The sequence below is a fragment of the Mauremys mutica genome, chromosome 5 (genome assembly GCF_020497125.1).
Source record: "Mauremys mutica isolate MM-2020 ecotype Southern chromosome 5, ASM2049712v1, whole genome shotgun sequence".
NCBI lineage: Eukaryota > Metazoa > Chordata > Testudines > Geoemydidae > Mauremys > Mauremys mutica.
The window spans coordinates 83006330-83021277 of record NC_059076.1 but is presented as its reverse complement, the minus strand read 5'-3'; the positions used below and the strand labels follow the sequence as shown (position 1 = coordinate 83021277).

Below are 14948 nucleotides of genomic sequence, written 5' to 3'. Positions count from 1 at the left end.
TATATAGACTCCTATTACCCCCAACCCCCATCCCGATTTTTCACATTTGCTGTCTTGGTCACCCTAGGTGGCTTGCCCTATTGCACAGAGGAAGGCGATGTGGTATAAACATCACAAAGCTCTTCAGAGACTGGGATTTTAGTCATCTTCACTCAGCTATAAATATACACAGAGAAGTTTGGTAGTGAATATATTGCAGGAATAAAGGGTAGTGAGGGAAATGAGGGGGCGGATATAAATGGCAGTGCTGGTGAAAGGCTGGGGGTATTTAGACACCTTCACATTTTTTAAATCACAAATCCTGAACAGCATTTCACAAGACACCTAATGGCAGGAGCTCCTTTCCTGAAGCTGTTGTTCAGTTCACCTCAACTGAGCTATTTCAAATTAGCAGGAGTTAAAAAGAGAAAGGGATTGAAGAAAGAGGAAGTTTGTACAAAGAGGATGAGATTTTGAGGGAGGGTATAGTAAAAAAAAACAACATAAAGAGGGAAGTAGGGAACATCTAGAGTCAAGGAAAAGTAATAAATAAGAGAAAATACTAATGGGGAAAATAAGATGCTAAAGAGAAGCAGAATCAGAAGATAATTTGGAAGAGTGAAGAAAATGGAAGAGATACATTATAGAAAAATTAGCTTGCAGGAAAACTCAGACAATGAAAAAGGTAAAGAGACTCAGATACAGGGGGACATGTGGAGAGAAGGAAGGGCACACTGTACATTTAAAAAAAAAGTTATTGGGTTGAAACCACTGTGGCCAGACAAGTTGATTCAGAACCAGCTTAACTGAAACTATGTTTAGACAGAGACCAAGTCTCTTGATGAGATGCCAGCCAGAGTCCACATTTAAGCTCCTAGGCAGGAGTAATCTCCTGATATGGAGAACTAGGGAGACACTCCATGGTACGTCTCTATGCTAAGGTCCATTCAGGTGGGAAATCTACGCTTAAGAGTCCAGGGCTCCAATTAAAGAGCAAGAGAACATAGTTGCTGAGCCCACTCCTGGCCATAGGCTTAGAGCTATTGTTAAAGTGACATTGGGCTATTTTAGCCTGGCCCCATGGGTGGGCAGTAACCAGTGGCCAAAACCCTCTTTATCCCCACAACACTCCACTTGCCTCACCCCCCGTCAGCCCCTTCTCCAAACAGGCAGGTGCAGCCAAGCAAGGAATAGCCAGAGCTAGGCACCCAGCTTCAGCCAAACCAAAGCACCCCCATCAAATGGCAGGAAGCTGTCAGATGGCTCCTCCAGTCCAGGCCAAGCAGCAGCCAGCATCAGCAGCTGCAAGACAACTGAACCGCATCCCTCCACCCAGTCCAGCAGGAGCAGCAGCGTCTCAAGCTGCCACCTGAATTCTGTCAACACCACTCCAGGGAGATGGCAGAGCATAGCAATACCTTTGCTTCTAAAGCTCATTCCATGCTGCATCCTTGTCAGGTTTACAGTTCTGCTAATCGGGACATTGGTAAAGCATATTCACATATTCAAATTAAAACATGAAGATATTTGCATGAAGTCTCCAGATTTCTGAACCTTCAGCCTGAACAGGTATGAAGCCTGTTCAAACATGGGTTTCCAAATATAGTTCTAGAAGTGTGTATAAAGGGCCTGGGAACATAATCTAGGTTTCCTCTGAGACAATGTGCAGGTGAAATCACAGATTAAGAGGTGAAAAGCTATCCTGTGAAGTCCTCCAACACTACAAAAAACAAACCAACCAAAGGAAAACCAGGAGAGATGTATTTGAGAAAAAAAACAAACTGGGCCCAAATTACTGCTGCGTAACAGTGATTGGGCTACCAGAACTTGACTGTAGGACTGATGATTGGTGGAGTGATTAATGAGGTTGCTTTGCCTACAGGCTACTCAGAGCATTTTTCTAAACTTGCTCAATGTAGGGCATATCTACATACGCTTCTTTTTTGGGGGGGAGGAGATAGCTCAGTGGTTTGCGCATTGGCCTGCTAAACTCAGAGTTGTAAGTTCAATCCTTGAGGGGGCCATTTAGGGAACTGGGGTAAAAATCTATCTGGGGATTGGTCCTGCTTTGAGCAGGGGGTTGGACTAGATGACCTCCTGAGGTCCCTTCCAACTCTAATCTTCTATGATTCTATTAGATGAGGGTTAATTAAAATGTGTCAGCCAACCCCTACTGAAACATGACCACTTTTCCTAGTCTCAAACTATTCTTAGGGATGAGATTATGAAAAGCAATAGGGAACAGATGGATGGGTAAAAGGGTGCAGTTTTGTTCTGGCACTACAGAAAAGAGTATGTGTAATATTATAGTCATACGAATCACATAGAATTGAAAAGTCAAGGAACAATGGGTGCCAGAACCCACTGAAAATAGAAACTCTTACTTGATATCCAAAACATTAATACATAATGCTTTATACCTGACCTTGGGGCATATGTGAACATTACCAAAACAACCACCATTTGCCTGATTTAGTCAAGCCAACTCTCCAGAGCCAAGCCAAAACTTTTTGGGTCAGAATCTCTCCATAACCCTTTCTCCTGCCTTGTCTGTTAGGGCAGGAAAATTGCATATGTAAATCTTGTTTATGATTTGTCAAGTCTGTTTCCATCCACAATGTCATCTGCACTTCACCAAAACAATCACCTTGCTAGTGGTTCTTCCGCTTCACTGTCTGTGTACCATGACCTTCTCTGGCCCACACAGATGGCAAAGGGGAAAAAAAAGGAAAATTGAAATTTGTCTCCAATTGATTTTACAATGCTTTCAAGGATTTTGAATTTCACAGAAGTCTGATCCACCTCAACTATATTCAGTTATAAATATGTTAATTGTAGTTGCATTAGCCTGTATGTCCAATTCAAATTGGGAGTTTTAATTCTAATACTTATGTTTAGTTTTCACCTTTGCGTTTCTATTACTAGAAATGCTCATAGAGATTTCATTCAGTATACATGAAAATATCAAGCTGCAATTACCTTTGTTTTTTGAGATGGCAAATTTGTTGTGCACATTTTACTAAATGAGGGCAAGAAACACTGGATGAAACTCAAGAACATATGTGCCCTCCACATCCCTTGAAGGTGCAAAAAAACCCACTGAAAACATATAACCAAATGTTATTTAATATCTTAAAAAGTAACACAATCCAAAATGGATATTTCACACAACACTACTTAAACAACATGTACACAATATTACCATATGGAGGGACTTTCAAATATATAGACTTACAAAAATCCCTGTCCTTTTCTCCTTTAAATTATTATACTAAGCATGACAAGTAATCATCATTTACAATATGGTACACTGACACAATAAAAACCATGTTACAAATGTGCTGTTATAAATCAGTAACATTAGGGAAGACATTTTATGAACTGTAATTATTTCATATGAAATACTATACAATATAAACAGAACATCCATCTTGGATGACCTTTACAGCAACCAGAGACCAAGTAATTTTTAAAATTTATTTTCAGTGCAAACACATTTATACAAGGCAGTCTTGGCTGCAAAACTCCCTTCTAACATACAGTAAGTCCCACTTGCATTTATTAACTCATTTAAACCTAATGCAACAGTCACATTCAGTCACTCACAGAAAGTTACCTGCAGAATTATGATCCCTTTAAACATAAGTCTCCTCTTTGTATAAAAGTAACATCTTTGCCAATTACTCTAAGAGCCCTGTTCAGACCTTTCATACTTTCACATGGGCATCCTTTGGGCGGCTCTTATCCACTGTACAGCTTGATGAGTGCATTATACTGAACAGAGATTTGACCTTCCACTGTGCAAAACAGATGGTTGTGCATTAGCATCCAGGCGGGGGGGCAGAAGGCTTGCTGACTGTGCATTTCACTACAGATTTCATATATAGGCATGGGAGAAACACCTGTTTTATTCAAACAAAGTCATATTTTCAAATCCAAGTGTGAGTGGCCTTTTGCCTCTTCTACATATTTAACCCAGGGAAGGGAAACAAAAACCCTCAGTTTAGAACAAAGCTTCAATGGAGTTAAGGATTGAGTCTGATCTCAGTGTAAATCAGTAAAGTTATTCCAGATATACACCTGTGTAACTGAAGTAAAATTTGAAATGCTGCTACCAAAAAAATAAAATAAATAAATAAATAAGAAATAAAAAAAGGTGATAATCCAATCCTCCTTTCACACCAGTGGCACTTCAATAATTCCAGCTGGGCATGTTGTATATAAACAGGAAATTCTGATGCACGAATAAACTATAGACTAATTAAATTATGTATGTTATTGTGGGAAACATTTAAGTATATATGTTTAAAGGAATTAAGTAAAAAATTGCAGCATTTCTCTTTAATACTATATTGTCTTCTTCAGAGGAGCAGAGAGGATTGTAAACTATGGTGTGACACTAGATTAAAAGAAGACCCTCCACTTACTCAGTATAGCAATTTGAAGCATCACCTTGGGGAAAGCCCTGTAAAATGTATTTGAAAAACAAGTTTTTAGTTAAAATTGACTTTTCTGAAACCACTACTGGCAGCAGCCCTATTGCTGAAATGTGAACATTTTTGGCACTTCCAAAATCAAAATCCAGTGCAGGACTATAAAGTAGTTTCTCTCGTACTTTAATAACTGTAACACCTCAGAAGAATATTGTTATAATGTAAACATTAAGCACTTTGGTTAAATATTAAAACATTAAACCTATTGTCATGACTCAAATGAAATAAAGAAACTGATAATCACGTTGTTGACTGTGTGATCTTGGATATGTCACTTTCTATGTTTCAATATGTCAGTGAGTAAAATGACTGGTAATGAAATTTGCCTACCTCACAAGCTTGTGAGGCTTAATTAATGGTTTGCGAAGCGCTTTGAGATCCTCAGGTAAAAGGCATGAAATATAAGTGCAAAATATCATCATAGTATATGATGGGCTCCAAATACTGTTTATATCCTACTTTTTCAAAAAATAAACTACCACCTCCAGCAATAAGGTCGACGTTTTCATCAAAAACTGTGATTCATCAAAAACTTTGTTTTCAAATAGATTTTACTGTTTGAATGGGGGTGAGAATTACTTTCTACCATGTGGGTGTTTACATTGCTCTGCGGAGTCAAATGAGTACTATTCTCTCTCTCTCTCTTTTTTAAATTAAAATATTTGCACAGCAAAATTGGCTCATCTAGCGATTGTATATTAATTTACATCTGAGTAATGGTATTGAGATTCTGTATGCTTGAATAAATTCAGGTTTTGAACATAAACTTCCACTTATTTTCCTTGGTTTTTGAAAATTTTCTAGTTTTAAAAAAAGGCAACTTGTAATTGGCTATTACTGTACAGCTAACCCCCTTTTTATTGGAAGTCTGCCCAGGTTCTTTGCAGGATGGGCACCTCTGTATACACCTGATACTAATCTCAAAAAAGTCAATTAAAGTTTTATCATTAATTTCAATGGAAGCAAGCATCTGAGATGCATGGGATTTGGAAAATGAAGTGTGCATCATTTAAATGAGAGCTGGATAGCACATAGCTCCTGCCATTCAAGAGAAGTTCTGATTTGATATGTTGGCATAAGTGAAGGCAGAATAGGGCCCAAAGTGTTTGAAGGTTGGCAAAAAAATACCTGGTGTGTCTTCTGTTAAACTCCAAACAGCCAATCATATTTCATATACTGTAGGTGTTAATAATCTGCTAAATTACAACTATCATTTTCAGAGGGGTAGCCCTGTTAGTCTGTATCAGCAAAAGCAACTAAGTCTCTAAGGTGCCACAAGGACTCCTCGTTGTTTTAATTATCATTTTGACTGTCTACCAGGTAAAAACTTTAGCAATAATGGCGAGACAATGGAAGGTATTAGGCTTCTGTTCACCATTAACAAAATTATGTAGCCTCATCAAAATCTCAAATTATTAAATTGAAAGCCAATTTTAATACAGTAAAAGGAAATCATGGCAATGAAAACATAATGACTTTGTATGCAAGCTCTGACACACAAGAGAACACCATGACCTAATGATTCAGAAATTTTTTAACCTTGCTTTTTACAAAACACTTTTTTAAATGTTGCTGCATTTCATCAAATTCATGGAGGTAGTTATATATGTAAAAAAAATTACCAAAAAAGTAACGTCGTATTATAATAATACATATTAAAGTGTGCAAAATGCCGACAGACGTGTTGACCCTTTAAAGTTGACACAACACAGATTCAACCTAATCTAATTCTGTAAACCTTTAAATTGTAAGAAGAATGACAGATAAGCAACCATGTAATACAAGGCTATGATTTCATTGAAGGAGTAAGGTGATACAAAGCACTCAAGCTCCACTCCCGTGGTTTTGTTACCAGAACCTCACAATGGAATTTCTTTATATTCCCCTGTTGATTTAAAAAAAAAAAAAAAAGAATTCTAGATCAGAATGTTTCTATCTGAAACTTCTGTTTACATTCCATATTCTGAGAAACACATTATTACAGGTAGTATGCCATGTTAACATTAATATGACATTTTATGTTGTCTGCTGGTCTATGGGAACTTTCAGAAATCACATACCATACAGTTTTTAAGTAGATACTATGATATTTCTCTGGAAAGATGTCTTTTGTACAGTCAACTACCTGTATACATTTTAGTAAGTTTATAACGAAGAAAATGTTTTCCCCAAAAAGGTAAAGTTTGTCTTTGCTGTTCACATTTTAATGTTGCAATCTGTACTTTCAGATAATCAGCTATAAGTTAAGATATTGTTCAAACATTTTTATTTACTGAATTGATACATACTACTAACATCAGAGCATATCTCAGAAACAAAAATCACAGTCAGCCACTGTATCATATATAATGACGCCTCACAAAAAAGACTCGAGTCTGCATGTAATAAGCAATCCTGAAGTTACATATTTAAGCAATAAGATGGGACAGGCAAAATATTATTAGGTCATGATAGCATGGCTTGGAAGGCATGATAAGGCAGGAGGCTAAGAGCCAAGTGACTTTAACCAACCAAGAAGCACAATGATTTCCCTTATGTGCACTGAAAGGTCTTATTGCTCTGATGAAATGGAATTTATGCATTAAAAATAAGAAAACCAGTTAGATGTGTGCAGTATAGACATAGGTTCTGTAGGATATACCTGACAGAATCAGAAACCAATTGTGTCCAGAGTTATAAAGCCATTTCATAAGTATGTAAGCTATATCCAACTGTGTAATATACAGCTGTATCTTTACTAAAGAATTCTGATGACAATACAGAACATGAGTGAAGCTCAAATGGTTTATACAAGTTATACATGTCACCAGAAACTTAAGAAAATGTTGATTTTGAATATGTACTGTTGGGTGTAATACTTGGGTCCCAAGAAAACATCCTTTTAATGTGTTCATTTTTCTTCCAGCTCTGATAAAATAGCAAATGTGGGAACTTTTGGAGACAGTTTGCTGCAGTATATGTTTGCATGTGTAACAGAGCAGAACTTGGCCCTTTATACCTAAAAATTACTTGTGGAGTTTGCTTATCTGTAAGTTACTCTGGAGTAATCAATTTAGCATAAATTACTTTGGAATAACAATTTAAGGGAGTACAAATAAGATACACCACACCTGCAGAATTAGGATTTCTCGATCAACCATATGAACACATTTAATTTCAAATCATAAGTAATTTTAAAAGCTATTCATGTCCATAAAATGCTGAATTGTAAATAACGCCCATTGACTAAAAGGCCTGAAGTTTATAATTCTCTAAATTTCTCTTTTGATAACCACTACAATGCACGCTATTTTCAACAGCCTAATTTAGGCACTCTACTTAAAAGTTATATAAAATAGAATTATGTCCTTCCATTAGAAAGAAATCAACTCTTCAGGCCATGCTTGTCATTTGTATCACAAAGAACTTCTCTTTTGTTCAAACAAATTTGTTATTCTGATTCTTATATTAAGAGCACGTTGGAATATCAGACGTGCCACACCAATGAGATCACCTTCCTTAAATATTTGATTTATACTAAAAAAACCTGTTACGCCTTTTCTGTCACTATTTGCTTTGCCTCAACCATAGTTAGACTTCCCTTCCTTTCACCTGAATTCAAAGGCTTACAACTCTGTTTGCAATTATGGAAGGTTAAGTTTTAGACAAGCATCTCATATACTTTTGAAACAAAAAAATAAAATACAGCAATTCCCCCTTACCCACCCCACATACTTAAAACATGACCTCTTTTGACTTGCTTTTATAGATTCTTGCAAAATCGTGTCATGAAAACTCACAGTGAAAATGACTGATATATAAATAATTCACAGATAGAGCTGAGGTCTTTACTAGTCATGTTTGGCTTTGTTTTCCTCAAGGTGACCTAGCTGTTTATTTTTAGTGGTGGCTCAATTTCTGAAATAAAAGGATCAACTCTGTGGCCGAGTTTAACCCTCACAGGGGGCATCACACATCTGTGGCATTTTTAAATGGAGTTGGCAACTGCATGGACATTGAAAATGCAGATTACACTTACAGTGTCTAGACTTTCATATATGTGCTCAGTTACAATTAAGTGAAGCAAAGGTGTACATATTATCCCTACTGCTATTCTGTTGCTACAGAGCTGCAAATGTGAAAAGCAATACCTTGAAATAAAGATTTCTTTGTTGTCCCTACATAGCAGCACAGTTTAAGGAAACACCAAAACTGTGGATGAGATGATCGTTTTTTCCAAAGATGTAAACATCAGTCCCAGTGTCGTAAACTTTGCTGTATAGGATGAAACAGAAGATCTGAGGCAGAATGACTATCAAACACTAGTAACAGAAGCTTGTAGGCAGTTAGCAGGTTTCTGCAGTTTTTCAGCTTCACTTGTTGGAGGGTCTGCAGTTGCACGAAAGTTGAACATTGGACCTGCGCCACCATGTGCAGGACTCAGGGCTGGGTTCTGACGTCTGTTACTTTCAACAATACTTGAAGTGTTGGAAGCCAGGCTCTCGCGAGTACTAAAAAGCAAAATAAATTAAATAAACAAAACAAACACACACCGCTATCTCCCCCCCCCATATCGACCGAAGAAGAAAACTGACTGGGGTGTTTTAAAATGGGCTTCCTGTGTTTGCATGCAGTGTCACACCAATGAATCATATCAGTTTGATTATTCACATGTTACTCCAAAAGAGATTGCAAATGTACTCACTGGTCAACAGGTTATCGCACAGGTATAGTACTAAACAGACCTGAAGTTGTCCCACAAAGTTTGTAAGTCTGAGCCAATATCAAACATCTGGATTTTTCATTCAGGCAAATAACTTCCATGTGAAATAGATGACATTTCTTTCCAGGCTGGTGCACTGAATCACAGAACAGTTTCACTGAATCAGCCATGTGGCTGAACTGAACTATGAGAATTCTCCTCTGGGCAGTGTTTTTATGCCTCCCCATTAGTGTATATATTTGCACACAGAACATTTCTGGTAGTTCTGACAAAACTGAAGACACAATTTTCCATTAAAGCTGTAATACTTCCAATTATGACATTTCTTGGCATTTTTTCTAGCTGCTGGCATCTGAGCCTTGAGATTCTGAATGCCCTCCACTATTAAGACTATCACGATGCAAGATTGGGTCCTTAAACAGCATTAGTGTCGTAATTTCACTTTATCTAATGTAGAAAGCTCTTTTAATGCAAGTAAATTGTTCATCTGTGGGATGGCTGTGCACTCAGCCCTTCTGAAAATTAGGCCATTTAATGAGGTATCTAAATAAGGACACAGAGGCCTAAACCTGAGCCACCAATTTTTGAAAATATTGTATTTAAAGTCAGTTCTATCCCTCCTCCTCCTCCTCCTTTTATATTATACCTCCTCTTTTATGTTCTACCCGTGAGGACATTTGCATGAAGATAGACTTTATTTTTAATGAATCATTTGCTCCTGCTATTTATTCTCCACCTACAGCCATAATTCTTTGTTAACAATAATTATTTCTGTGGAGATGAGTACAAAACCATACACAGAGGAATTAATTCAGATGTGGAATAAACAGAAACAGAACTACTAAAAATCACTGCTGCCTTGCGGAAAACTTTGAGATACGTTCTAATAGGTACATTTCTGCTTACCATTGGCCCTCTTCTGCCTTGAGTATTACCTATTTGCTTGAATGGACAATTTGCATAACACTCAAGGTGTGTATGACAGGCAGAAACACACCCTCTCATTTTCTTACGTCTCTTCCTAAACTTTTAGCTGGGGATGGACAGATGACTGAAAAACAGCCTTTGTTTTTACAATTCATGAGTTCCTGCTCTTTATTTCTCACATGAAGTCATATTAGTCAATTTGTAACCATCATTTCCAGATTTTCAATCGTTTTCAATTCTGATGTCACAAACTGACCATGACAACATCTATATCCTGAGATTGCCGTCATCCTGCAATGCAAGCTGTGTATGCAGATTGATGGCAGGGTTAGGTATGACTCCAGAGGAGGGAAAAGCAGCAGGATTGCATGACCTCTTTATTTATTTATTTTTTAAAAGGCACCTGGAGCCAACTTGAATAGCTGTATCAGCAAAATGCAATGTGAGTCTGACAGAAGTTTTTCCAATACGGATATGTTCAAGAATTTTACAGATAAAATACCTTCAGTGTCTTTTGACTGTAGAAGGAATTCTTTCATTATCAAGATCCTATTAAAGTGTGTTTTTTTCCAATTTGTCATCCTTTTAAAATAAAATTTTCCTTTTATGGTGCTGAAATGGTAATTTTGGTTACTCAGGTGTACTAAACACTCCTGCTTCCTAGAAAGGAACTCCAAAACCAACTTTTTTTTATTGTAAAGTGTGAAGGTAATAATAGTATTTTAATTAGAATTAAAGAGCCAAATTTACTCTCAACTCCATTTACTTTAATGGAGTTACACTGGTTTTGAAATTGACCAGAAGTACCCATTTTAGTTATTTCACAATAAAACTCATTCCTTGGGCACATGAAAGCCTTTGAAATAACCAGAGTACATCCTGACTTTAAAAAAATAGCTTCTTGACTGTTGTATGTTACTCTTGACTCATTTTAATGGCTCTTGCCAAAAAGAGATGTTAAAAGTGGGTAGTGAAGGCAGACAAAGAGAGGGATTATACAATAAACCTAATTTTAAAAACTGCCATTTCTATTTCCCATTTGACTTTATATAAAGCTAGTACAGCAGTACAATACACTGAACTTATTTGTTCCATTACCAAGCTAGTTAAACTTTACGCTGGATGAAATAGAGCTTTCAGCTTCAGTGCAAAGAATGAAAGCAGATAGAATATCTCCTTGAACTAACTGAACTGCAAATTTGAGGTACACATCACATGCGTGAATCCTGCCAGCTAGCCAAACATTAGTATAAGAACTGGCTCATCTGCAACCAACCCGGAGAAAAAAAAAGCTCTGTATGCCAAATAAGATCAAATTGTTTGGGTGGGAGGTGCAGAGTGCTATATGGGCAACAGTAAGAATAAGTGGAAGTATACTTCCATTTAAAAAGTAAAAGATTAATTTGTATGAATACAATGCAAGTATACCCACATGGCTGTTATAGTGGAAAGATGCTAAGCATCTGCATAACACATGATCAATAAAATGGATCAATTCCTAAATCTTCCAAAATTATATGACCTTGGTTTGCTGCAACAGGTAAAAGAAATGGATACTTACTGTAACTATGGTTCTTTGAGATGTGATGCGGACATGTATTCCACTTAGGTGTGAGCGCCTCAGCGTGTCAGAGCTGGAGAATTTTGCCTTGCAGTACATATAGAGGGCAGCGCTTGCACCTTGTTGCTTAGCTCCTCCCCCTTCAGTTCCTTCACAGCAAACACCCAGAGACTAGACTCCAGTGCAGAGGGGAAGGAGGGTTGGCCGTGAAAAATACTTTAGCATCACTCTCAAAGAACCACAGTTTCTCAAAGAACCACCGCCGTTTTGTCTTCTTCAAGTAGATGCAGCTGTGTATTCCACTTAGGTGACTCACAATCAGTACCCACCCCAGGAGGAGGGGCTCAGAGTCTGCCTATACAAGGATTGCAGGACCACCCCACTAAAACTTGCATCCGCTCTGGAAGATGCTATAATGGCATAATGATTAGTAAATGTATGTGTGGACGACCATGTAGCAGCCCTGCAAGTGTCCAATATTGAGACATCATTGAGGAAAGCTATTGATATTGCTTGCACTCTTGTAGAATGAGCTCGCCGCAGCTGAGGAGGTGGGAGCCGAAGTTATCTCATATGCAGTCTTGATTATGACACAAATAAGGTGAAGCATGAAACAGTTTAGTCCTGTCCAGATAGATGGCTAGACATTCCTTGACATCTAATGAATGGAGACTCTGGTTCTCTGGAAATGAATGTGGCTTAGAAAGAACACAGGTAAATATACTGTGTGGTTCAAATAGAATGGAGAAACTACTTTAGACAAAAATTTTGAGCGTGGTAGTGAAGTCACTTTGTCCTTAGAGACCTGTATATAAGGGGGCTCTGCCATCAGAGCCAACAACTCACAGACTCTCCTTGTGGATGTTATTGCTACTAGGAACCAGTAGCTCCGGAACTGGGGGGGGAGGGAAGGGGTGGGCAGCGGGGCCATAGCCCTCCCACTTTTTGGAAGTGGACAGGCCTAGCCCTCCACTTTTCGCTGGGGCACTCTTCTCCCTGAGGCCCCACCCCTGGCCAGGCCAACATGGAGACTGGCCAGGGAGCCCAGGTGCCCACCGTGCGAGGGAATTGAGAGCAGCCCCGGCCTGTGTTCCCTCCCCCCGTGCTCTCTGGCCAGCCCAGGGGAGGTGGAGGGTTCGCAACTCTGTGCTAGCTCATCTCAGCTGCTCGCGCAGCTCTCCCCGAACCAGCTCCTGCCGGGGGGGGGGGGGGAGAAAGAAGAGAGAACCAACCACATGCCTCGGAGCTGCCACTCGGCCATGTAAGAGTCGCACGGGCAGATGTAGGGAGCTGCAGACCCTCTACCTGCCCTGGGCAGGGACATGGGTGTGGGGGATCTACTCTCAACAGGCCCCCAACACCACAGGCAGATGGAGGGTCTGTTGCAGCTCCCCACAGCTGCCCACGTGGCTCTCATGGTGGCTGGGTTATGGCTCTGAGGCCATGCACCCTGGCCAGAGCCACACGGGCAGCTGTGGGGAGCCTGGGTCCCTCCACCTGCCCTTGGTGGAGGAAGCGGGATGCAGGCAGGGGGCTGCTTTTGCTCCCCTCCTCCCAGGCAAGGGTGGGATCTTAGGATGGCAGAGGCCTCCCCTCTCCGCTCCCACCCCTTTCCTTGCTAGGAACACAGTTTCATGACACAAAAGTGGAAGGGACAAGATGCAAGGGGTTCAAGTGGAGGCCCCACTAAAGCCACTAGGACTGTATTAAGGTCCCACAGAGGAACTGGCTCTCGGACTGGAGGATGGAGACAAAGAAGCCATTTTAAGAATCTTGCTTAAATGGCATTAGATAAGACTGATCTTTTTTGAACGAGGCGGGGATGAAATGCCAATATCTTTGCCAGATCCCCTTCCAATGAACTAAGCACAAGTCCAATGACTGAAGGTGCAGCAAGTACTCCAAGATGTCCTGGATAGAGGCCAGCACTGCTTGAATTCTGCAAGCCAATGACCACACCAAAAACCGTTTTCATTTCATTGCATAGGCTATTCTGGTAGAGGGCTTTCTACTGTTGAATAGGATCTGTTATACAGCCACCAAACACTGCTATCCCGCCTCATTTAGCCACGAAGCAACCAGTCTGTGAGATGCAGGGAACTGAGTGTGGGATGCAATGTGTGACCACGATTCTAAGATCAATGGAGAGGAAGGGGTATGGGAGGCTGAACTGACAGCGCAAGAAGGTTGGAAAACCAGCAGTCTCAGATGGGTTGGGGCAATGAGAACGAGCTTGGCTCAATCCACTTTCAGATTGAGGCTGACCTGTGGGATGATCTGGGGAAAAGCATACAGGACAGCCAACTGCTAGCTGAGAAGGAAAGCATCAGACAGGAAGCCCAGACTGAGGCCCCCTCGAGAGCGGAACAGGTGACGTTTTCTGTTGTGTCTCGTAGCAAATAGGTAGATCATTAGAATGCCCCAAGTTGTAAAGGTGACCTGGAGGATGTTTGTCTTCAGAGACCACTTGTGACACAGGGAAAAATTCCTGCAGAGATGGTTTGCAAGCTGATTTTGGACCCTAGGCACATAGCCAGCTATCCGAGTAATGCTTTCCTCAATGTAGAACTGCCACAACCTGATTGCCTCTTGGCAGAGCCTCCTGAAGTGTGTTCCTCTTTGCTTATTCACATAATAAATTGTGGTGGTATTGTCGGTAAGTATGTGAACCGCTGAGCACCTGATATGGTCCAGAGAAGTGTGACATGCATTGTAGATAGCTCAATGCTCCAGCATGTTGATATACAATGAGGGCTCCTGCTCTGACCATAGACCTTGAACTTTCAGCAACCCTAGATGTACTCCCAAACCCATCAGGGAGGCATCGGAGACCACAGACCTGGTTGGCAAAGGCCAGATGAAGGGAATGCCCTGGCAAACATTCTCTGGAGGCATCCACCACTGCAAGGAGTCCAGGACCAGGTGAAGACGACAGACCAATCTGTCCAGTGTGTGACGAGTAGGACGGTAAACCGTCCTGAGCCACATTTGGAGGGGCCACAGGCAGGTGCAAACTGGACCACCTGGGTGTTAGAAGACACGTGGCCCAAGAACCTTGGGCACATCCAAACTGTAGTGGAAGGCTGACACTGCAGACTGAGGCAAAGGTGGCAAATCACCTGAAAACAGTCAGTCGGCAGACATGCTCTCGAACCCGTAGAGTAGGGCCCCAATGAACTCAATTTTCTAAGTGGGAACCAAAGTTGACTTCACGGTGTTTAGGATGAGACCCAGGTGGTCGAGCAAGCACAGTGTATTGTCAATGTGAGCAAGAACTTCCTCTCTG

The 14948-nt window shown here is 40.2% G+C and overlaps 1 protein-coding gene across 2 annotated transcripts in view; it reads right to left on the bottom strand.

Moving 5' to 3' along the window:
- Positions 1 to 3087: 3087 nt before the first annotated feature.
- STOX2 (storkhead box 2) overlaps positions 3088 to 14948 on the bottom strand; it is a 219495-nt gene continuing 207634 nt past the window's right edge. For both annotated transcript variants that reach the window (XM_045018659.1, XM_045018658.1), the window contains one exon: positions 3088 to 8962. In XM_045018659.1, the coding sequence (XP_044874594.1) occupies positions 8767 to 8962 (196 nt within the window). In that variant the 3' untranslated portion in view covers positions 3088 to 8766. The remainder of the gene's footprint in view (positions 8963 to 14948) is intronic.